This window comes from Aptenodytes patagonicus, chromosome 4, assembly GCF_965638725.1.
Source record: "Aptenodytes patagonicus chromosome 4, bAptPat1.pri.cur, whole genome shotgun sequence".
Taxonomy (NCBI): domain Eukaryota; kingdom Metazoa; phylum Chordata; class Aves; order Sphenisciformes; family Spheniscidae; genus Aptenodytes; species Aptenodytes patagonicus.
Genome location: NC_134952.1, coordinates 70,019,348 through 70,041,631, shown reverse-complemented (window position 1 = coordinate 70,041,631; position 22,284 = coordinate 70,019,348). Strand labels below are relative to the sequence as shown.

The 22,284-nt window shown below is 40.8% G+C and overlaps 1 protein-coding gene across 2 annotated transcripts in view; it reads left to right on the top strand.

Annotated features, from left to right (window-relative positions):
• SMAD1 (SMAD family member 1) overlaps positions 1–22,284 on the top strand; it is a 47,975-nt gene that overhangs the window by 674 nt on the left and 25,017 nt on the right. For both annotated transcript variants that reach the window (XM_076337116.1, XM_076337118.1), the window contains exon 2: positions 20,540–21,163. In XM_076337116.1, coding sequence (XP_076193231.1) covers positions 20,764–21,163 — 400 coding nt within the window. In that variant the 5' untranslated portion in view covers positions 20,540–20,763. The remainder of the gene's footprint in view (positions 1–20,539; positions 21,164–22,284) is intronic.

The following is a 22,284-nucleotide window of genomic DNA, read 5'->3' as shown; positions in this document are numbered from 1 at the left end:
TTTCCGCAGCCCCCTTCCCCTCCTTTTTTTTTTTTTTTCTTTAATGACAAATCTGTGCTTAGAGGTCAAGGAAAGTTCACTTAATTTTTTTTTCTCCTCCCTGTTAGAAGGTTTGGATGCATGAGGTTTTCCCCCCCTCAGTGTAGTTTCTTCATATACTCGGGTTCTACAGCCAAATAATCTTACCCCAAATATAGATCTTTAAAGCTTATTAAAATTTACTGGTGTGGAAATATTCAGTCATGCATTCGAAAGGATCTGGGCCAAATCCTGACTCTTTTTTTTTCTTATAAACTGAAGTCAGTGGGAGTTCTGACTGAGGAAGGGTTGCTGTGCTTGCTCTTTTGTTAGTAGATCAATCTGAAGAAGAGATGTGCTCTGACCTTACAGTTTGCTTTTACGGTGTCTGAATAATTAGAGCTTATTCAAAAAAATAATCATTATTTTGGTGTATTTTAGGAAAAAAGGATGCTCGCTGCATGTAAAAAAGGTAACAGTTTTATTTGGGGAAGGAGAAGGATTGTTAGATCCAGCTGGGGAGGAGTAAAAGTAGATGTGTATTTCAGATACAAGCAAACGGAAAAGATCATTGCGTGAAACATGTCAGTGTTTAATGGATATCAGTGTTTAAAGATACAGCATTTTGAAACTAACATGCTTAGGAAAAAGCTGTATTTCAAACATGTCGTAGCTGATAGTTCAAATCTCTTTTGCACACCGAGGAGAAGTCAAAACGAGAAAACTTTGTTTCATTTTTTTCCCCCAATAGTTATATGTGTTTTTAAGCAGCACTCAAGAATAAGATTAAAAACTGAAGCTAACCCAGCCTACAGAGACTACTTTTCTTTGCAGGCGCGTGTCTGTAATTCTGCTAGTCTTCATGTCGCTAACTGTCTGCACCTTGTCCTGTCAAACAATAGGAGCAAATCATGTGAGGGAACCTGAGGTGTTAATGTTGACTTAATTTTTTCTTTTACTTGTCAGTAATTGCTGAATTATGGGAGATGAGTTTGTTAGTTGCAACTGATTAATACTCATTTTATTATCCCATTGAACCAGAGAGCAGTGCTATGAAGCTTTTTAGAGGTTCTCATTGGATTTTAGTGCAAGTTTTGAGTGCGCGCTTCTTTACTGTGACTGGTAGAGCATCAGTATGAAAATTAAAGATAGCTAGCCCTTTTTGAAGTTCTTGCTCTGGTCTTAAGGATGAAATCTTGCAATTTACTTAAGACTGTAAGTAGGCGCTTGAGAGGAATTTCCCTTGATTTGGGTGATCCAGGAGCCTTCCACCGCTACCAGAGAGCATCAGTTCAAGGCGTGATCAGTTTACCCTAAGGGTAGGGATTTGTCCTTGCTTCGGTTTTCACCCCATCAACCGTTGGGTATGTAATCAAATACATTTTTTCCTACTCTGTCCTGTTCAACTTGCCTTTTTGTGTACCCTTGAAGATGTGATGACCCAACACATTTGAGAAAAGTGACTGAATAAACAGATGGAGATCTTTCTGTTTCTGTATGAATATTAACTATCAAATCAAATGTTTGAAAGCTGATGAGTTTAGTGTTTGCTTTTCCTCTGTAGTTTGAACACAAAGTAAAGAGTTGAAGGTAAAGAAAAGCAATACAAAGGTTAATGAAAGTGCTATTTGTGTTTCTGAATACTGGGAATAAATGATGTTTTGTTGCTTGGTATAAAGACTTAAATTTAAAAAATGAAGGGGTTGTGACTTTTTTTTTTAATTGAAGCATGAATGCACTGCATATTACATATAGCCAGTGTTCTGGTCTATGAAGCCCAAGTTGTGTGTGTAAAATAAAAGCTCATTTGAGTAGTCTTACAAGCCTAATGGAGGCATCATCTCAGCTTTATAAATAATGTAAGTTGTGTATAATGTGGAGTCCCCAGAGACTGCAGAGAAAGCATCATTACCAGCCTTTTCAACCTGCTGGAGATCTTAAATTGATTTACAGCACTGAACTGGTGCAAAATGATACATCAGGATGACACGGGGTCAACCTGTAAAAGTCTATGATGTGAGCCCGTTAGTTCAGTCATCATAATTAAACCATATTATGAGGGCAGCAAAGCAAGTGTCTGTGACATGTCCCATTGTGCTTCAGATATGGGTGGTTTAAGAATCAAATAAAGAGAACACTGTGTTTATTATTTAAGTTATGCAAAGAGTAGTTGAAATTAAAGTTTGTGGGCCTGTGAATAAATGCTGAACCAATTTAGCTTGACTCTTAACCTCTTTCTTGCAGTCATTAGCAACTGAAATAGATGAAGGCATGTGCAGCTTGGAGGTGTGTGTGGGGGGAAGTAGTTCTGAGTGGGTATCTCTGAATTTTATATATCCTTTCTCAAGCCTCAAAATCTGCTAGACTTTACCTGCAGACTGTGCTATCAGATATCAAAGGGACAAACAGGCAAACAAGCTAATTGTTTGGGGTTTTTTTCCTAGTATTTTTATCCTACTAAAGTTTGTAATTGCCTGTTGAAATGTTCCTGCAGATCTGGGTTCTTGTATAAGACAGAGCATCTTAGTCATATCTTGAACTATATGACCAAACTTATTTTAGAACAGAGACTGTAATTTTGAGTATGGGTTGGCATTGATCACTCTACTTTTCTTAGTGATGGCAACTGTGGCTTCAGATTCATGTTTCTGCTCTAAGTAGCTTAGAAAGTAGTATGCCACAAATAGTAAAATGTTTATTATATACTAAACATCTTAGATCTTGCTGTTTCTGCTGATAAAATCACTATGAAGTGTTTCGGGAAAATCCTGCTAAAACTCCTTTTTCTTCTTTCTTCTAGTCAGTGTGCTGCTTGGTGATTTGAGGGTTTTGCATGTATTGGTGGTTAAACCAACTCTTCATACCTGAATTGGTGTGAACTCTGCACTGTATCTCCTGAGCATCTCCCAGCCAAGAAAGAAACATCTCTTATTTTTAGTCACAAATGTAACTAAAAAAAAAAAATTTTGAGGGATACAGGAGAAGCAGAGAAAACAAATGGTCACTAGTGGTGAGAGATCCATTAGTCTCCAGGTTCAGTTGCATCTCAACAGCATGTGCTTCAGCTAAGGTGCTTTCTGAGTGGCAGATAAAAGAATTAAAGCTCGCTTTTGGGTGCAGTGTCTTATAAAATGTGGATATGGAGCTCTATTCTGCTGTGTCAATGCAGATGAATAAATGAAGCTACCTTATTGAAGAGAGTGCCATAAAATCTGTGAAAACGAAAATCAGATTTCACAAATTGCTTTATGGTTAATGAAGTGATTCTACTAATGGGTGGGGGAGGGTTGGTTTTGGGTTTTTTGGTGGTTTTTTTTTTTTTAATTTCTGGTTTAGGTTTTGATGACAAACTCACCCAGCTGTGCTTTCAGAGTGGGGAAAGGTCTGTTCTGCCCATAAAAACTTCACTTGTTTCCCTCTACTGGCTGCAGACTAGTATTCTTCCACTGGCCTTTCTTCTGTGTATAGCAGTGTCTCAAAAAATTGAATGCATACAAATCTTAATAAAGATGATATGCAGTTCCTGGAAATTTACCTTTGAAGTTTACTGAACAGAAAATTCAAGTTTAAAACATAAACACCAAATTGGCAAGAGTGGCTTGAAATGCTGGTGACTTAAAGGCTCATCTACGCAGGCATGTTGCACTTTGCTAGCTGTTTTGCTCAAGCTACGGTGGCATAACTTTAGAACAGCATAGAGGATTTTTATGTTAGAACAGCAGTTTTCGCTTGGGATGGGAAAGAAGTTATTTTAAATTGATACTTTTTAATTGATCCCTGCAGGCTGTTGTGTAACTATTTCCTTTAGAATGTCTCTATTATTCAAGATTCAAAATAACCAGAGAAAATCTTAGATGGGGCCTTTTGTGAAGGGCTTTGCAGAGGGTGGGTTCAGGGGTGAGGAGAAGGACACTCTTGGCTGCTAATGGCTGCCCGAAGATCCCTATCCTCCTCGGAGAACAAATGTTAATTTGCATTACAGAAGCTTTTCAGGTTTGTGTGTATTTGAGTGGGGGGCATCTTTGTTTTTTAACAGGATAGAGAAGCCAAACATTTCATAAAATAAACAGGCTAATTTCAAGGAATGTAAAGCATTTTCCAGAATGAACCCAGATCATACAGGATCTCTCCCTGCTTCACTTTTATGCCTGCATGTGTTGGCTTTGGAAGTGCCTCATAGTTGAATAGGAGCAAAGATCGAGCACACTATGTCTAATTAGACTGTGTGAGGTCAAGTATTCAGTGCATATAAAGCTGAACTCTGCTGATTTGTGTAGATGGGTCTGTTTTTTGTTTGGGTTTTTTTTGTTGTTTTGGGGAAGGAGGGAGGATGTGTATCGGGTACTGTGGCACTGGGATTGCTATGGTGGAAGCGTTGTGCAGTTGTGTGACCACAGGGCTGCCCCCTGATAGTGGTACTGTGGGTGACACAGCTGCTGGGTTGAGCTGTCATTAAATTACAAAAGGTTTTCTGCAAGTACGGATTCCTTTACTCAGCTATACTCTTCTTGAGAATGCTGTGTCTTGGGAGACTGCGTAAAAGCTGAGTTTAGATCAAGAGTTGAAGGTTTTTTTTCCCCTCTAGACTTGCCAATTCAGGGAACCTGACTAGTACAGCTATTCTGGACACTTGCACAATTCAGTCATTCTGATGTAGCTCTGTAATTGTTCTGGACTATATGTCACTTTTATTTCAATATGGGGTATTCACTTGGGAGAGTGATACTAGAATAGATGTCACCAGTCTTTCTCATTTTGTTCTTCACTCACCCTTTCCCTAGCATGCACAGGTGAAGTCTAGAGTACGAGGAAAACAAATCGCTTTTAAACTTCCTTTATATAAATCATTATATTTAGGCACTGTTCAAAGCAGTATCATCCAAAGGCAACTATTATGTTGATTTGGCACGTAAGCAAATAATTAATGTGGTTCACCAGTGATTTCTGAAGCATTGTTTCATATTTCTGTGCTTATAAAGGGAACACTCTTCCCAACATGGCAGCAGATGAGACTGAATAAGTCAGTATAGACAGTCTGAATTATAGCACTTAATGGTATTCAGAAGTATTTAACTTGCAAGTTTTTGTCATGAAAATCATCAAAATGCCAATCCACATCAAAGTGATCTATGGACTATCAATCCAATATTGGGTAACTTGGAAATAAGGTACCCGTTAAAAAATTCTTACAATGCTAAAGTGATTATAGACAGAATCGCAAGAGTTTTCACTGTCTCCTTGCTTCTGTCCCCAGCATGAGTGTAAGAATCACGTCTGCCCTCCAGCTTGGACTGATGGACCTTCTTTCAGTACTTGGAACTATCATTCAAGGGGAAGCTGACAATGTATCCTCTTAATACAGATTTTGTGCATGAGTAGAAGTTGCATTTCAGGATTTACAGCATTACAGTTTCTTCGACAGAGGTTGCAAGACTGATTTACATGTTTAAAAACTTGTCTAGGTAGATGAAAGCAAAATAGCATGTGTGCACACAGAGCTAACACTTGACACTTACGTAGCAGGTCAAAAAGTTTTCTATGAATTCAGAGAATCCTTTATGTTCAGATTGCTTGGGGCATGCAGTGACCATAGTTGATCATAATTTTGCTTGCTTTTCTTCTTCCCTTTGTTCAGTATTGGGAATTAGTATCTCATTCTTCTGTGTTTACATGAAAGACTGATTTACTGAGGATATTTTTTCTTATAAATCATTTCAGACTTCTGATTTCAAGCATTTTAAGGCATTCACAATAATAGCAGCATTCTGTCTGGTGCAGTGTGATGAAACCAGAGCATGAGGCTGGTAAAGATACCTTATTACGCTGATATGCATGTAGGGTTATTCACACTTGATAGGTATGCTGTATGTGCATGTGCACATATGAACGCCTAAAATAACATTCACTGCTGTTGAAAGTTAAATTACTTGGATCAGATAAAGGTAGACTAAACCTATATATAGTTGCGAGGAGCCTGTAAATTTATCAAGGTGTGTGTATGTAATAACTATTTATATATAAATACTTAAATGCTGCTTAAATGCTTAAAAGCATAAAATCAGTTTTGGTTAAAGATGAAGTAAACAACTGGAGAATCATGTTGCAACAAATTGTGGCTTCCACTTAAATGTGTTTTGAAGGGTGATAGGCGGAGGAAACATCTGCTGTTTGGTCAGATGCTGTTAATAAGTTGCATATTTGACTTTATTCTACCAATATATTTCACCTTTGTATCTGATAGGTTTCATTTGAATATTGAACGTGGGAGGAATTCATCAAATGTCCTTGCTGTCTTACATGTATCTTACTAGTAATGACTTTCATTCATCTGACATGTTGAGGAACAAAATATGTGGCTTGTAACTAGCTGTATTTCCTGAGGCAGTGGAGAGAGGGCTCTCAAAAACTTTCTCCAAGACAAATTTGGAAGTGTGAGAGAGATGGTGGAAGGTGGTGTGGAACTGACATCTCCTGCTGTTTCACTTGATAGTTTATTCTCTGTGGTGTCCCTGTAAATTATAAAGCTGAAGCAGAGCAAAAGTGTATGGGTTAGGTGTTTTTGTTGTTTGTTGGGTTTTAACTTTTTGTCCTTCTTTTCTTTTTAGCCCTCCCAAGATGTTGCAAACCAAACTCTGCTAGTGTTTTGGTAGGACAAAAAAGTTGGCAGAACACCTTTGCTCACTATTGGCCAGTTGTCTTGTCTTCCCCCCCCGCCAAGGGTTTCTGAGCTATGTTGTGTGAAACAAGAAAGTTACTTTCAAGTCAGGCCGCTAGCACCTGCTTAGGAGTGTAGATTCTGCTCACAGGTCCTGAAAAGTCACTGAAACTGGCTCATCAATAAAACACAGTTGTATTTGATTTCTCTTGGTATCTAAATGCTCTGTTGTGAAATTTGACATATTTTTACCACTGTTGTGGTTTCCTGGCTGAAATCTGCTTTGTGGAAGGCAGTTTTGGTTTGGTTTTATTTTAACCTAGGGAGGACTTTCTTCAGGTTAGTATGACTACAAGTTGGCTGAAGATTTCCCCCCCCCCCCGTTGACCTTACTCCATGTATATTAAAATAATCCGTCTTGCCTTTGCAGATAGGCTGGGAGACAAACAGTATGTGAACATAAGGGTTAGTCATGGTTGCTTAAGGTATCTGGTGCTCCGTAGATCAGAATCTTTCATAGCTCACAAGCAACGAAAAAAGGGGTGGAAAAGTGCCTTCTTACCAGGGCTGTGTGTGAAGTAAGGTGATAGTGATGAGGACTTTGATTTTAATGGAACGGAGCCATACAGGAAGCCAAACTTCAAGGCTATAAGCAGCAAAGGAAGGATGAGTGAGGCAACTCAGAAGACTTCTGGATGCTTTGAAAATATTCTAGAAGTTATGTAAAATTTGGAGAGGGATTATTTCTCATGATATTTTAGTCTGCTTTGCCTTTTGCTCTCCCTGGTTTGTATTTGAAGTTCTTAAAAGTAGTACAGTAAGGTCACTGGCCATTTTAAACAGGACTTGGTGAAGTGGTCAAAATCAGGGAAACAAAGTGATCTGATTGAGATTTTCATCATAATTCATTCATGAGAGTCTATTCTTTGTAGAATTCTGGACAAATCTTCTATCCTCTGTTGAAATGTATGATTTTTGATTAATAGCACTGAATCCATTGAGTTTGACTTCCTGGTGAAAATGCTGTATTACTTTACTTTAAAAAGCAGTTCTCTCGTGACTCTGCCTATGCATGGCAAATAGAGCTCAGTCCCCTACCTCTGTCTGGTAACACTTCATGTGATTTTGTATTTGTGCCGAGGCAAGCAGAGTTCTATGCAGTTTTCCTGAACCAATTGTTTTTCTGATGTGGACCAAATTCTTGGTGTTAAATGATGAGCAGATGGTTGTTTTGAGAACTTCACAGAATCACAGGATGGCTGAGATTGGAAGGAACCTCTGGAGGTCATCTGGTCCAACCCCCTGCTCAAGCATGGCCACCTAGGCTGCCCAGGACCATGTCTAGATGGCTCCTTTTTTTTCCAGTTGTATGACAACAGCATTATTGTTTTGTCACAACAGAGATGAAAGTAGATTTGAAGTTTACCTAGACCTTCTCATAGACCTGACAACATGTACATGACGGCTTCAGGGATTGTTAAATGCATAATGTGATTACACTGGTTTAATTTCAAATGTGTAGCCTTTCAGGAATCTCAAACGCATCTAAAGTGTGTGCTTCCCTGCAAAGGGAGGGAAAAGGGAGATGAGGGAGACAGAGACTCAACTTGCGTGGCTTTACTGAGGTCTCACCGTGAATCTCCAGCGTTCAGGACCAGAGTTTCATCTCGCTTCACATAGTCTCATGGTCTTTCCTCTTCTCGTCAGACACTTCTACCTTTTTATCACTGAGGAGATAGATAGATAGATAAAACAGATATTGGTTATGTCTTCGTCCCTGTTCTGCTAATTACCTGGTGAATGCAGTGACGAACTATACTATTTTGAAAAATGTGAATTTTGACCTTGCTGAATGTCTCGGAAAACCTGGCTTACACATAGGTTGCTATCGCGGCTATTACAGTTTCCTGTTTTGCATTTTTGCCCGCTGCTGGCTTTACAGTCTGGCATACTTCATAACAGGCCCTTTATTATCCATGCTAGCTAGTGTCAGTCAGTGTTAAGTGCTTCCACTTGGATGTAGTAGCCAAAGGAAAAGTCTTTGTCTTTATTAACTTAAAAACTTAAGATAACATAATTATAGTTTCTGTAATGTGTTGTATTAGATTTCATCTGGAAAATATTTTATAAATACTCTCAGCTTAAAACTCTGTAGTGTGTGGTATTTTTGGACAGATGGATACGAAATCTCTTCTTTTTTCTGAAGTTTGCTGTCTAGTTACCTAGAGCAGAAGACAGTGGTAGCGGAGGGGGATTGAAGTGCTTGTTAGAGCGTTTGGTTATTCAGAACCAGCTAGGGCAGAGCTCATTGCTCTGGGGATGAGATGAGGTTTTGCAAATTAGCTCACACTCAGACATGAGTACTTCAGTCAATCTTTGTCCTGGATATCATTTAAAATTATGGGGGTGGCCGCTCCACAAGATGAAGAGCATTCTTAACAGTTTGGCTGCTCTCAACCTCAGCCACAGATTTCTTCGCATGTGCTGGCTGGGTGACTTTGGTGCTCATCCTGCTCCGAGCTGATCCAGATGTTCTGCAGAACATTTTTTTTGTTGTTGTTTTTGCCAGGTTAGGAAGGTGAATTGGCTGACAGACCGTAAGCAGAGGGGAAGTTATGTTGGGAGTACCAAAGCTGGCACAAGGGAGTAAAGGGAAACCACCTCTCTTTGGGTGGGAGCAAGCTGTTAGAGCTGCTCATCTGCTTGTGGACCTGTGACCTTGCTGGCCCAAAGCAGCTGTTGGAGGTAGCCAGTTATAAACAAGTACTGTAGTAATCCCAGATGAAGACTTCCTTAATATGCTTGCCAAGGAAAGGTCTAATTTACAGGGTTTTTTTTCCCAGATACTTATGTTGGTGATTAGCATGGTGAGGTTAGACTGCCAACAGTGACATCAGTCACAAAGCCCCAGTGTAGTTACACTGGCAGCAAAACGACAATGATTAATGATACAGTGTATTTTATGGGGGGTGAGGGAGGATGGATGGGGAGGAACGCTTAAACAAGCTTTTCTGGTCAAGTGCTGTTTTGATAGTATAAACTGCAAGCTATATTAAAAATGTTTTTCTAGTTTAATGGAATCGTATGAGCAGAGCAGGTCTAGTGCACGTTCTGTATGAGAGGACACAAATGTTTTTCCTCATGGGGAAAAGAATGTCTTCCAAGCTTAACTTCTTAGTAGTAGAAACTTTCTTTTCCTCTTTAGAGGGTGAAATAACTTGAAACAACTGGCAGACCAGGTACTGTTAGTAGCATTATCAAGAAATTAGAGAAAAGCTAAATATTAAATCCATTAAAAACTCTTCTGTAAAAGCAGGCTGGTGTTACCAGAAATCGCTGCCAGTGAAGACAATTAGGGCACCTGAAGCTGATATGTGCTGTAAGCCAATGCACTGCTTGTAGTCTCGTATTTCTGAATACAGGGAGGTTTCCATCACACCTTTGCCTAGCTCCTTGCCTCCCCTGATTTGGGACACGAGAGCTCTCAGTCTTCCAGGCCAGCCAGCAGTCAGGGTTGTTTGAGCCTAAAGGCTTGTTGTTTTGGGAACTGGGGAGTACTGGTTTCAGCCCCAGAATTAAAGGCATCTAGATTGTCAGCTTAGACAAGGAGCCTGAAGTATTTGTGTGCTCTTTTTGTGCACTAGCTTTCAGCCTAGAAGTAAGTAGTCTTGGAAAGCTGCAAGTCCTGGAAGTTCATCCTTGCAGTCTCACTTTGCGACGTATTCGGAGCTTGGAATCCTTCCGTCCTCTGTACTAGGACAGCTATGACTGACTGTTCAGTAGCAGGCAGCAGTGGAAAATTTGGGAAGCATTATGGGTGTTTCAGCTAGCCTGTTGCTGATGCTGCAGAGCATGTGGCGTTCAGGAAATACTGTGTTTTGGTGTCTCAGCTTGTAAAGTTGCAGTACTGCAACTTTGCAAAACCTGAATTTTGAAATTTTAAACTGGTCTTGGAAAATAATGGTGGAATGAATAATAAGTTGCCTTAATTCCATATGCAGAATCATATATAATGATATATAATAAAAGATGCTCGCAGATAAGGAAAGGGTACTGAGTAATTCTTTATGTGGCTTGATTCCTCGTCCAAAATCATAAAATGCTTATAGATAACCAGGGGATCAGACAGATGGATAGATTACAGCCATTTTCTCGTGTTGTAAAACTTCCGTGTTCCCAGTAAGTAATGTAGGAGGATATCTTCCACTTCCTTTCAAGCTATGTGTTTCCCAAGTGCTGTATGAACTATCAGTTCCTATCTGTGGGTTGTAGCCTTTGTACAAAACCCTCCAAAGCCTTGATCTCAGGAATATGAGAAAACAGTTTGAAGTGAGATTCTGCAGATGTTCTGGCACAGGGCTATGACAGCTGCTTTTGCCTCATCCCACAGTTTTTTTTGCATCTCCCTGACTCCTCATGTATGGGCGCACCCTCATTTTGTGCTTTTAGAAGGGGAAAGGTGTGTCTGTGACTTCTGGGTCTGTGCTTGGCTGTTCCCTGTCAGCAGTAGTAAGGAGGAACTTTTGTTGGCTGCGATGAGTGGGTAGTGCTGGCACGTGCCCCAGTCTCGGCCCCCGTGCCTTTACCCTCTGGCCCCTTGCTGCAGTGGTCGTTGGTTCTTGCTCAGGGCAAACTGCCTGTGGCTGAGTGACTTACTGCCCTCTTCCTCCATGGTGTGGAGGTGTTGCTTGGGGTAATGGCATGTGCTCTCACAGAGCTGTCTTGGTGCTGTCCTGCCAGCAAACCTTTTGTGCCGGTGGTCCTCTCCAGCTTTCTTTGTCTAATACTTGCCTCTCAATCAATAGCTTTCAAGAGTTTTGTTCTCCACTTGTTAGCAGCAGAAGCTAAGGCTTGACATGAGGAAGTGGCTTGCCCAAAGGAAATGGGAGCTGTGTCTCCTGAGCAGCAGCCCAGCGCTCTCCATGACAGTACTCCTTCTGCCGACAAGGTTTTACAGGCTTAGGTATGGCAGGAAAAAATTGCACTGATAGCAAATTCAGTTGCAGTCAGTAGACTTCTTTGGATTAAAATGCTCCTGAGGACAGAGCTTTTAGACTTCATTGGTGAACTGACTGTTGTCTGGAAGGTTGTTGGCCTCCAATCACAATAACATGTGATACCTGTTTTGTTCCAAGTGTGCCTGCCAGTTCAGGGGAAAGCTAGTGCTGGTCTTCAGTTGAAGGAACTTTGGCTCTGTAGAGTATTGTCTGGATGAAAACATTTGTAAAAGTAAGAGACCATGTAAATGCCTTCGTAGTTGTGTGTCAATAGCTTTATTCTTCCACAAGTATAGTTTTTAATATTGGTGAAACTGTACCCTGTTCTAGGATTACATTGGGGTGTAGTTGGAGGCAGTTCATGGTTTTAGTGTGGGCAAGCTCAGACTTATACCTCACGTGCCAGTAAAGGCCTTGATCAACCTAGATCTGTGTTTGCTGGTGTATTTTAAATGCGAACTCAGCTTCTGTGACCTGATCTCAGGAGGATCCCTGTAAATTTGTATTTGCCTGTAACTCGTAATTTTTAAAGTCTCATTTTCTTGTGCGTAAGCTGAAGGGGCATCTCTAAACACTGATCTTGGCTCCTTCCATTTGTAAAGGGTCTGGCGAGTTCAGGTGGCTTGACAAATACTAGGATGCTGCCAGGGAATATCTGCTGCGATGTGGTGGTGCAGCTGCTGCTCACTGTCCCGGGGACCAGGAGCAGACTGGGTTTCATGTCATCTGAAGTCCAGTCCCGGTTTTCAGAAGGCCACTAATGGTATGCCATAATTAAACAATGTTACGGTGGAAATCTGGCAAATCTTGATGTTTGTTTCTGGGTTGTATAAACTTGGCTTGGAAAGCTGTATCATCTTTAAACACTTTCTCTGTCCAGAATGGTAGTTGTGAATTGCAGGACACTTCACAAAATTTAACATAGATCTCTTGTTCTGCCTCTTGGCATTTTAAAGACATGATGAAGATAGTTATTTAAAGGCAAAAAATACCCCCTTAGTTTTTGCAAATAAGGCAAAAAGGAAAGCTAGAGGAATCCTTTTAAAAAAAGTAAAGCATGCATCTCATGAAATGCATTGAAATGTCTTCAGTTTTCCAATATTGAAGAGACTGTTCTTATTTCAAGTGTATAAATGGTGGTTGGGGGACTAATCTGTGAAAAGACTTTATTTTAATGATGTTCCTTTCTTTGGTTTAATTTTCATCAGTTTATTCTGCTTTGCTGAGGCTTCACCTAAAAACCGCTTTTATTAGTGAGTAAGTAATTTTTCTTTCTCAGTTTTTGTTGTCTCCTGCTTTGGTGAAGCATTCTGCTTTAAAGATGGGGATCTTGAGCTGTAATTTAACATCTTTACTTAATCTCTGATAAATGAGGTCTGGGTCACAGTCTTTAGAAGTGGTTTAATGCAGCTGATGTAACTGTATTGGTGCATGCTCTTGGTAAAATGAATCATTTGTCGGAGCAGTGGCTTGCATAAGCTGAGCATAACTGGAGTGCATTTGGTGGGGTTCCCTCCTGAAAAATACCCTGTTGTAGCACTACTCTGGCTGGGGCTGACAAACCCCTTTCTAAATCCATGCAGTCTGTCCTAGGCTGTGCCATTCTGTGAAGACAAAACACATCTTGCATTTTATGAGCTGTACTCAAAAAAATTTTGATGCCTGAGTGGTGATGGGCATTTTTCTTTTTGTTTTTAAACGTTTTCCTTTATGCTGCAAATGTATGTTTTAACTACTTTAAAAAAAAAAAAAAATCCCTGAAAGTGACATGTCAGTAAATTTTCCCCATCTCACCTGTGAAGGAAGTTCCTCCTGCAATGTGCTGATGAATTGGAAGGAAATGCTTTTTTCAGCTGATAAAAAGAAATAAAATTCCGTGCCCTTCCCAAAGGAGGAATTCAACAATTGGACAAGTGGCGTTGGGACCATGTGTTGGTTTGTAAAAGGATATAGTTTGTAAAGATGTTTCCTTTGATGCCTATGATGAATATGGATGTGTTTCCGTTGGAGAGGGTTTTGATTAAATTATGCAATTAGAGCTGACCAGACAGATCTAAATATAGGAAGAGGTTTCAGTTATCCTGCCTTTGTGTGTATTAACACACCCACACAGATGTGTGTTTGTTATTGTTGTACACAACACCTGTTTTCTAAAGACAGTTCAAAAAGTCAGGAAAGGGAATGGTCTTTGTGGAAAAAGGGAGTTATACGGGAGTTTTACGATGAAAGGGGAAAAAAAAGCCCTGTTTTCCCCAGCTTTTTGACCTTTTAGAAAAGGGCTTCCAACTTACTTTAATAGCTAGACTAGTCATGGCATCTTTGTGGATATCCCATGTTCACAAAGCCATAGCCAGTGCTCCAAACTGGTCTATAGGTTGGTCTGTGTTTTTCAGGACTTGGCCTGTGTCATCTAACGATGCTGACAGAGCTCCTTGCCCACTCCTGAGCGCTCCTAGTGCCAGGTGGGACAACGTGTGGAGTTTAAATACCTCACAGCACAAGTGAAGTGGATAAACCTTCCCCAGAGATGCACAATGAAATACAGTGCGCAATGTGATGGCTGGTAATTCATTCTGTCTCTTGACAACTGTTTGTTTGGATAATTTTTTCTTTTGAATGTTTTGTCTTAATTTGAGGATTTCTTTAAGAGGCCTTCAGCTTGGAGAGTGTGTGAAAAATGAAGAGTCGTCTTCTTCACTAACTCTGTTAGTGTTTCTTGTGACAGAGAGGAGCTGTGCTTTAATGAGGGTATAGATAAGACTCTTTCAAGATGTGTTCAAATTTGTTTTCAGGAGTACAGTTTTTACTATGTCAAAATAGTTGCAAAGGCATTGGGAAGAAGTGTTCTTAATCACAAAAAGGGCAAATTTAATTGTTGATGCATCTCTCTCAAAACTGGGAAAGCACCTTTGCTGTGTTCTTTTCTCACAACTATGTATTTGCTTACAAAGACTTTTATGCCATTTTAGTTGGGTTGTGACACAGGATTCAGTTTATAATGTATATGGAAACCGGGTATTTTCGCTGGAGAAGCAACAATGAAGTTACCGTAAGTCTTTCAAATCTAGTAACTTCAATTTGAGAAGGCAAAGTACATATCCAGAAAACCTGTAAGAATTTGCTATTGTTTTACTCTTGTAATCGTGATAATCGAGACTTCAAAGGCAAGGATCAGTGCCTTGTCTGCCAGAAGCTGAGTGGGTAGGCAAGTAGAGGAAAAGCTGTGGTTTGTTCTAGAAACTGGCCAAATACTGTGTACTTGGTTTGAACTGTGGTGAGCACTGGGAAGGAGCTGGCAGATATTGATAGTACAAGGTTATTTCTTCATGCTCTGGAGTAACTGAGCAATGGGGGTTTTGTTGTTTGGGTCACTGTTGCCCTCCTCCCCTCCGTTGGTAAAGCATACATTGGCCCTACTGTCTCATTTTAAGCGAGTGTTGAATCTGCTCTTTGGTGCTCAGGTCACACTCGGAACTCATGGATTTGATTTGGCTTATGAAGTAAGTTAGAAGTTGTGCAAGTCCTTGTTCTAAAGGCAGATATTACTGCCCTGTTGAGAACAGCTAGATATTTCTTACAAGAAACTGTACGGGCTGCTGTTACAGTTAGCTGGGGTGCAGTCAGCACCTGCTCTTTACGTGACACTCTTGCTCTCCTACCACCTGCTGAGCTAAAGGTTGCACATAGGTATCTAAAAGGATTTTTTCTCTGTGGGCTGAGCAATGATACATGGGAGGTTTTCTTGGAAGGGCAATCCCTCAGCCAAATAGTGTGAGCAATGGTCCTAGCGGAGGTTTCACAGACCGGGTGCTCTGGTCTGTCTCTCAGGATCTGAGACAGAGGCTACTTCGCAGAACAGGCTGGAAGCATCCTCCTTGCCCTTGCTGGGTCTAAGTAAGGGAGTCTAATGCAGTGTCAGGAAAAAAGCTACCTACTCCTGTTAAGTATGTTGGAATTATTTTCAACACCAGTGTGCTCCTCTTTCTTTGAACAATATGATATGTATCAGAAATTAACACAGGGTTGCATATTTAAGTGTTATCTTGAATTCTTTCTACCATGCCAAGAAGACATATAAAAGAGTTAATTTTTGTTTTTCTTCTTTCTCCTTGTCATTTTCAGAAATAGAAGGGAAGCCAAGTCAGGTTCTGTATAAACTCTCTACAGCACTTTGAAATGAAACTTGCTTTCTTTTTGCATGTGTATTGTAATGCCACTGAGGCATAGGTATAGAACCCAGGTAGAATACCGGGTTTCCATGCGTTTTTTCCACGATGAGCAAGATCTGGTGCAAAGAAAGAAATCGAAACTTTTTGCTGCTTGCTCCAAGAATAGGGAGCCAGAGGAAGTTAGTGCACAATCTGTTGTAACACATTCTAGCATTACAGCTGCTTAGGCTGCATGCTTTTTAGTAATACATGGAAATAGTTCTTGCAGGAGTAAAGTGACAGGTCCCTGGCTTCTATGCCAAAATCTGATCTTTTTTCTTTTTTTAAAAAAAGGTCTAAATATTGTACTGAGTACATGAGTTGCAGGAAAGATGTCTTTCAGAGAAAGTAACTAAATATTTTTAAAGAAGCAAATTAAAATCCCTCTGCTTGTTATTTCTTTATATTGTCAATAAGTAGTGGACACTGGGAGGAGGTACATTGACTAAAATAAGATAAATTGAATTTTAAAAACGTAGTCAAAGACTAGACAGTTTTCTCCATTAACAATTATGTAGATTCTTTTCACTGGTTCCTGCCCGTTTTTATGTCTAACTGTGCCAAGCATATATTAAAAATATTTAATAGGATCCTTTTTGCCTGCATCACTGAGCCTGTAATACAAATAATGAAATTAGTAGAAGAGTTAGAGCTGCTTCTTGTTTGCCTGAAACTTGGGCTAGGAGTTGTTTCACTTCCCCCCCGCCCCCCCCCTGGGGAGAGGATCATCTAATTGTCCTAACCCTTTCTCCACCCACCAAAAACAGTCATTTATGCAAAGTGGGACAGTTTCCTATGGGATCTCCTGTGGGAATTTGAAAACACTCTCAGTGAGTATTTTACTGTCTGCTTAGTGTTGCTGACAGAGTAACTATCTCTTCTTTGAGGGCTGGAAAAATAGAACTTCACTCTTAGGCATTTTGCCTAAATACGTTTGTTTAAATACAAGGCTGTCTAAATATATATATATATAAATATATATATATATATATAAATGCTCACTCTTTTTTTATAGACTTCTCACAAGCTGTGTGCAGGTTTGTATGTTAGTCCAAAGATTACACAAAAGACAGCAGCAGTGAAGGAAGACAAATAAAGCAGCACTGGGATTTAAAAGAAGTTTGTTGATTCCAACTCATCCATCAGCAGACAGAACGCATAATAAAAAGTGCATGGGTTTGGTGTGTAAAGAGTGGCTGATAAGTGGGTAACAACTCAATTTCCTTTAAACTGATTCCAGGCTGCCTTTTGGAGAGTGTCCTGTTGTTTGGCCTAGGTTTCTGTTTCACCCGTACCTCGTGAATAAACATACCCTTCAAGGGCTGGTGGTCACTCTGCTATTGGAAATACTAACTCCCAGTTTCCCAGAAGGGCACATGTATTTTGGAAAGAAAGACGCGGACTGTATCATCTGCTGACTCGTGGTTTAATCTTTATTTTGCACTTCCAGCTGGTAAGACCACTTTGTGCAAAAGTAATACAGGAAATGATGCACTGCAAAAACCAAGAGTGGCAGAAAGGGAAACGGAATGTACTGGCAAGGGCTCAGCGCTGCGGACGCGCGCTCTGCTTCTTGGAAACGAAAAACGCCACCTACGCTGCCTTTTTTTTTTTTTTTTTTTTTTTTAAATATTATACCAATACTGGTATTGGAGCTTAGTGTGAGTAGTATACAGCAGCCTGTGGGTTTTCTCCCCCTTTACTTTATCTTGTGGCTTGTTGAGGGGTTGCAGTGTGCATAGACTTTGTTTGGGCAGGCAGGACTTGCAGGAGTCCCTGGGATGGAGGCTGGTGGCCGGCTCGGGCCTGCTGAGCTGCGTTACTTCCAAGCGTATCTACAAGTACTGTACCCGATGCTACTCCTCCCGCTCCCAGCATATTTCTTGCCACAGTTGTTGCTACAGAGGTGCCAGCTGTTAAGATAATACCTTTGATTGTGATGGTGAAATAAGTTTTGGAGTGTATGATTCTGGGAGTGGGGCGTGTGTGTTGCAAGATTTGATCTAAAAACTTCGGAAAATCTGTTCCTATGGTCAGACTACTTGGGGCTGCATGTGAATGTCATCTTAGTCTTTGAAGAACTTGCGTACTAGCTCATGTTAAGGTTGTATTTTCAGGCACTGGTATAAACATACAGTCTTAATAGACGGGATTTTTTTTTCTTTTTCACAAGAAGTAGGATGGCCACTTATTTTTAAAGTAACTTGGTGGAAAGGGGTCAGGCCTAGGTAGAACCATGTCTGCATTCATTATCAATGTTGAAAGAAATTAGGATTGAGATTCGGACTTTGTACGTTCTTTTTTATTAGAACTTCAGCTCAAGTCTTTTAAATATTTTTTGTTTAATTCGAATGGATGTGAAGTAGAAAGCTTGGCTTGATTACCTGGTGATATACCACTGGAACTTGTAACTTTTGTGTGTGGAACTTGTATCTTTTGTTTGAAAGATACAGAAAAAAGATATTTAGAATATTGATTGAGATACAGACTATATACGAGTTGAGAATAACTGTTACTTACAAACATATTTGAAATACATGTACTGGGGTTCTGGTAATACGGTTCTTAAATTAGCACAGCATTTTAATAGAGCACTTTACAGGGCGCGTAAGGATAAAGTATACCTGGGGTGCAGTCAGTGACAGTAATGGATTTTCAGTTCATTTAACAGTATAGCACTTGCCCAGGTAACCAAATAAATTCTTAAATTTGTCCCAGACTCATGCAAATCTTCCATTGCATTGACAGTATTATTTCAAATACAATTCTTAGGATAGAAGGAATGGGAAGTACCAGTACGAAGTGCAGGTAGACATGGCCTGTGTCTTAGTCCATAATCATTATTCATATAAATGTAGTTTATGCATTCAGCCTAATAAAACTGAACCTTTGCAATTAGATAATTGTTTTAGTGACAAATTAATTTGAATCAAGTGGATGGTTTTCAGCTTAAAGTACTTCAGCTATAGTGGTACGCTGTGAAACCATTACAGTGCATGATAGTCAAGAGGGTAACTGTGGCATAGCATTTACAGTTTTCAGATCTGCAATCTTTTCTTGGTACAACTATGAAATTCTGTCTGAGGTGGGTGTCCTGACACCTTCTGTTCTGTGTGTGTATAGGTTGCTGGTTGATTGGGGTTTTTGTGTCTTTCTGATGGCAACAAAAACATTCATATCCTCTTCCCCTTCTCCCTTCCTCTGCAACCTGTTGGTATCCAGTCCAGGATATGTATCCTGTCTGTCTTCATGCTCTGTTTGAAAATCAGTGGTTTAGTGCTCTTTGTCTCATTTTCCCCTCCCTGCCAGTGCAGGGTCTCTCCTACTTCCCCCGGCAGAGCCTTTTGCCTGCTCCCAGCCCAGGCAAGTATGAAACTTGCTGCTCACAGCAGGGGCTTCTTCATATGTGGAGTACCTCCCCCTCTTCACCTATCACTTCATCCCCATTCCATGTCTCTCAACGCGAGGACCACTGTGCCATCTAAAATCCTCTTATCAGGACTTCCTTCTTCCCACTCCTTCATGTGACCTTGAGTACATCAGGCAGGCATTGCAACAGGAAGGGTCAGGATGTAATCAGTGAAGTTAGTTCATGGTATCGTTCCCTCACAGTCTGCTTATGAGCTGTGAGGGCTTTTTGGTGAGGTAGGGAGATGGAGTTTTCTTTCTCATGTGAGATGAGTGAGGACAAGGATCTTTCCAGTTTCCTTTCTTCTTTTTTGGTTTGTTCCTCAAAGTAAGTTGGAGGTCAAGCTGAACTGTTTTTGTTTCAGATCGTGGTATGCACAAGTCTAGTGCAGTGATTTTTCGAGCTGCATCACTGGCGGTTTGGAGAGGGCTGGGTAGCACAGTGCTGTTGGGGCATATTGCTTCCAGCTGCTCTCTAAAATAAATTAAAAAAAAAAGTGCTAGTGATCTTGCACTGGTTCCTTGGGATGTTTTGCTGGTTAAGGTTGCAACAGCTGATAGGCAGAGGGGAGTGCCCTTTGCACGTAACAGTGAAAGATGAAATCTGAGGGACTGTTTTAGGCTAGATTTAATGTGAACTACATTTCTAATATAGGACCCTTGCCCTTTTGTGGAGTGTGTGTGGGAATACAGCCATGTCTTCTTGTGTTTTGGCTTTTTCTACTGGGCTTCTCACGGTAAAAACTGAGGCCATGCTTGGGCACTGAGCAGAAGTATTGTTTGAAGCTGGCAAATGCAGTTGCTGTCCCCCTTGCTGTGTGGCACAAAAATCACTGAGGCCACACAGAAAATTGGATGAGGGAACTGGGCTGATGGGGAATTCTCCCACCACCTACCTCTACCCCTTGCCCTCTCCTCCCACTAACCTCCCCTCCCCAGCCTCTTTTGGTTTTGTTTATGCTGTGTCATTATTTTCCAGGGTGATCACCTCATTTATTCAGGGCTGTTTTGGGAAGAGGGATATACAGGGTTCAGCAGCAAGCCTTGCTGCTTAAAAGTCTTCATCAGATGTGCCGTGAGTCCAGTTCTGGAGACTGTCAGCACTTTGTTGTTGTTTTGGGTTTTTTTTTTTTTCTGTTGGTTGGTTTTTGGTCACACCACTTTTACGGGTTGGGGGGGGATGTTTTTAACTGCTGTGTGTTAATTTAAAAGGTAAAATCCTTTTTTTCTCTCCCTCTGATATTCTCTTGCAGGTTCTTGGCCGGAAGGGTTTAGAATAATGAGAAGGTCGCATCCGTCAAGGGGGGATGTCAGTGCTGCCTTCCTGGGACTGGAGGACTGAAAAGGAGAAAAGACCAGAATTATTTGATACAGGCTGCTTTTGACTACTGACACAATCTGCTGTACCCTGGTGGTGGTGGAAGAACAGGACAGTCTCTCCTGCTTGGTTCTGTGGTATCATCAAAGTGGGGTCACCATGAATGTGACAAGTTTATTCTCCTTCACCAGCCCGGCAGTGAAGAGGCTGCTGGGATGGAAGCAGGGGGACGAAGAAGAAAAATGGGCAGAGAAAGCTGTTGATGCATTAGTGAAAAAACTGAAGAAGAAAAAAGGTGCTATGGAGGAGCTGGAAAAAGCATTAAGCTGTCCTGGTCAGCCCAGCAACTGTGTCACAATTCCTCGTTCCTTGGATGGCAGGCTTCAGGTTTCGCACCGGAAAGGGCTACCGCATGTAATTTACTGTCGAGTGTGGCGCTGGCCGGACCTGCAGAGCCATCACGAACTGAAGCCATTGGAATGCTGCGAGTTTCCCTTTGGTTCAAAACAGAAGGAGGTTTGCATCAATCCCTACCACTACAAGCGGGTAGAGAGTCCTGGTAGGTTCTTCCTTGTTTGTACCTTTACACCTTATCGGAACAATGCAAAGTATGGCAATTAATCATGTGACTCATCAGCTTAAATAAGCAAAAGTGGCTGTTTGCACATGTCAGATTCTTCCTCTGCAATTTATCTGGATGTAAGCATTAATTAGCAGTTCTCCCTTTCACATGGCGAATGCTTCACTTCTGTAAATGTTTTATCACTATGCAGAGGCATAATCTTAGTATATGCCTCAAGCTGCTGGGCCTGGTATCACCTGGTTTTGTTGGTGACCGCTATCCCTCAGTTAATTTGTTTTTTACTGAATTGTGCAGATCAGTGAATCTGTATGAAACATTGCAAGCTAACGTAAAGGATTATTGCCGTCTGTGCATGAAAACCATTCTGACATACTGCGGTAGTGGTATTATTATTTCACTTCTATCACTTTTGTTTCTTCATCCCCCAGAAGATAATAGTCTTTAGGATCTCCCACAATTTTGGCCTTTTGAAAAGACTGTGATTTTAGACAGCAGAATATAATCCCCTCAACTTAAAGCTTTGATAGCAATGTTTGGTTGCACGTGAAGTTTTACTGTCAGCTGTTCTGTAAGCGCAGTCTGCTTACCTGCTACCCACTTCACCACTTCTTTTTTTTAAGGTGCAACCCATTCTCTCTGTCTCCTCTTCAAAGGCCAAACCTCTTTTTGATAAATCTGTGCTTGATTTTACTTATGCAAGTTTATTATTAGGGAATACTTCCAGGGGCTAAAATGAAATGTGCTTGGAGATGCCTGCACTAGTCTCCAGCTACTTGTGAGGTTGTACAGGGACATCTGCAGAAACGCACTGCAGGCATGGGTGGACTTCCCTGGTTTAAATTTGGGAAGTCCATCTGTGTTAGGCATTTCGAGAACTGTGAAGCTGTCTCTGCAGAGTGGCATGGACACCTTAAGAACTACAGTGGAAATAAGATTGTTGCAAGATTGTTTTTCGGTGGATGGAAGTTGCATTTGTCTTGGATCTGCAACACATAGTGCATATCTAGATGTTAAATATTTCCCTTTGGTGCGTTAGTATTGACTTGGAAATCATGTGAATGGCAGAGGTAATACCCATAATGTATGTATTTATGCAG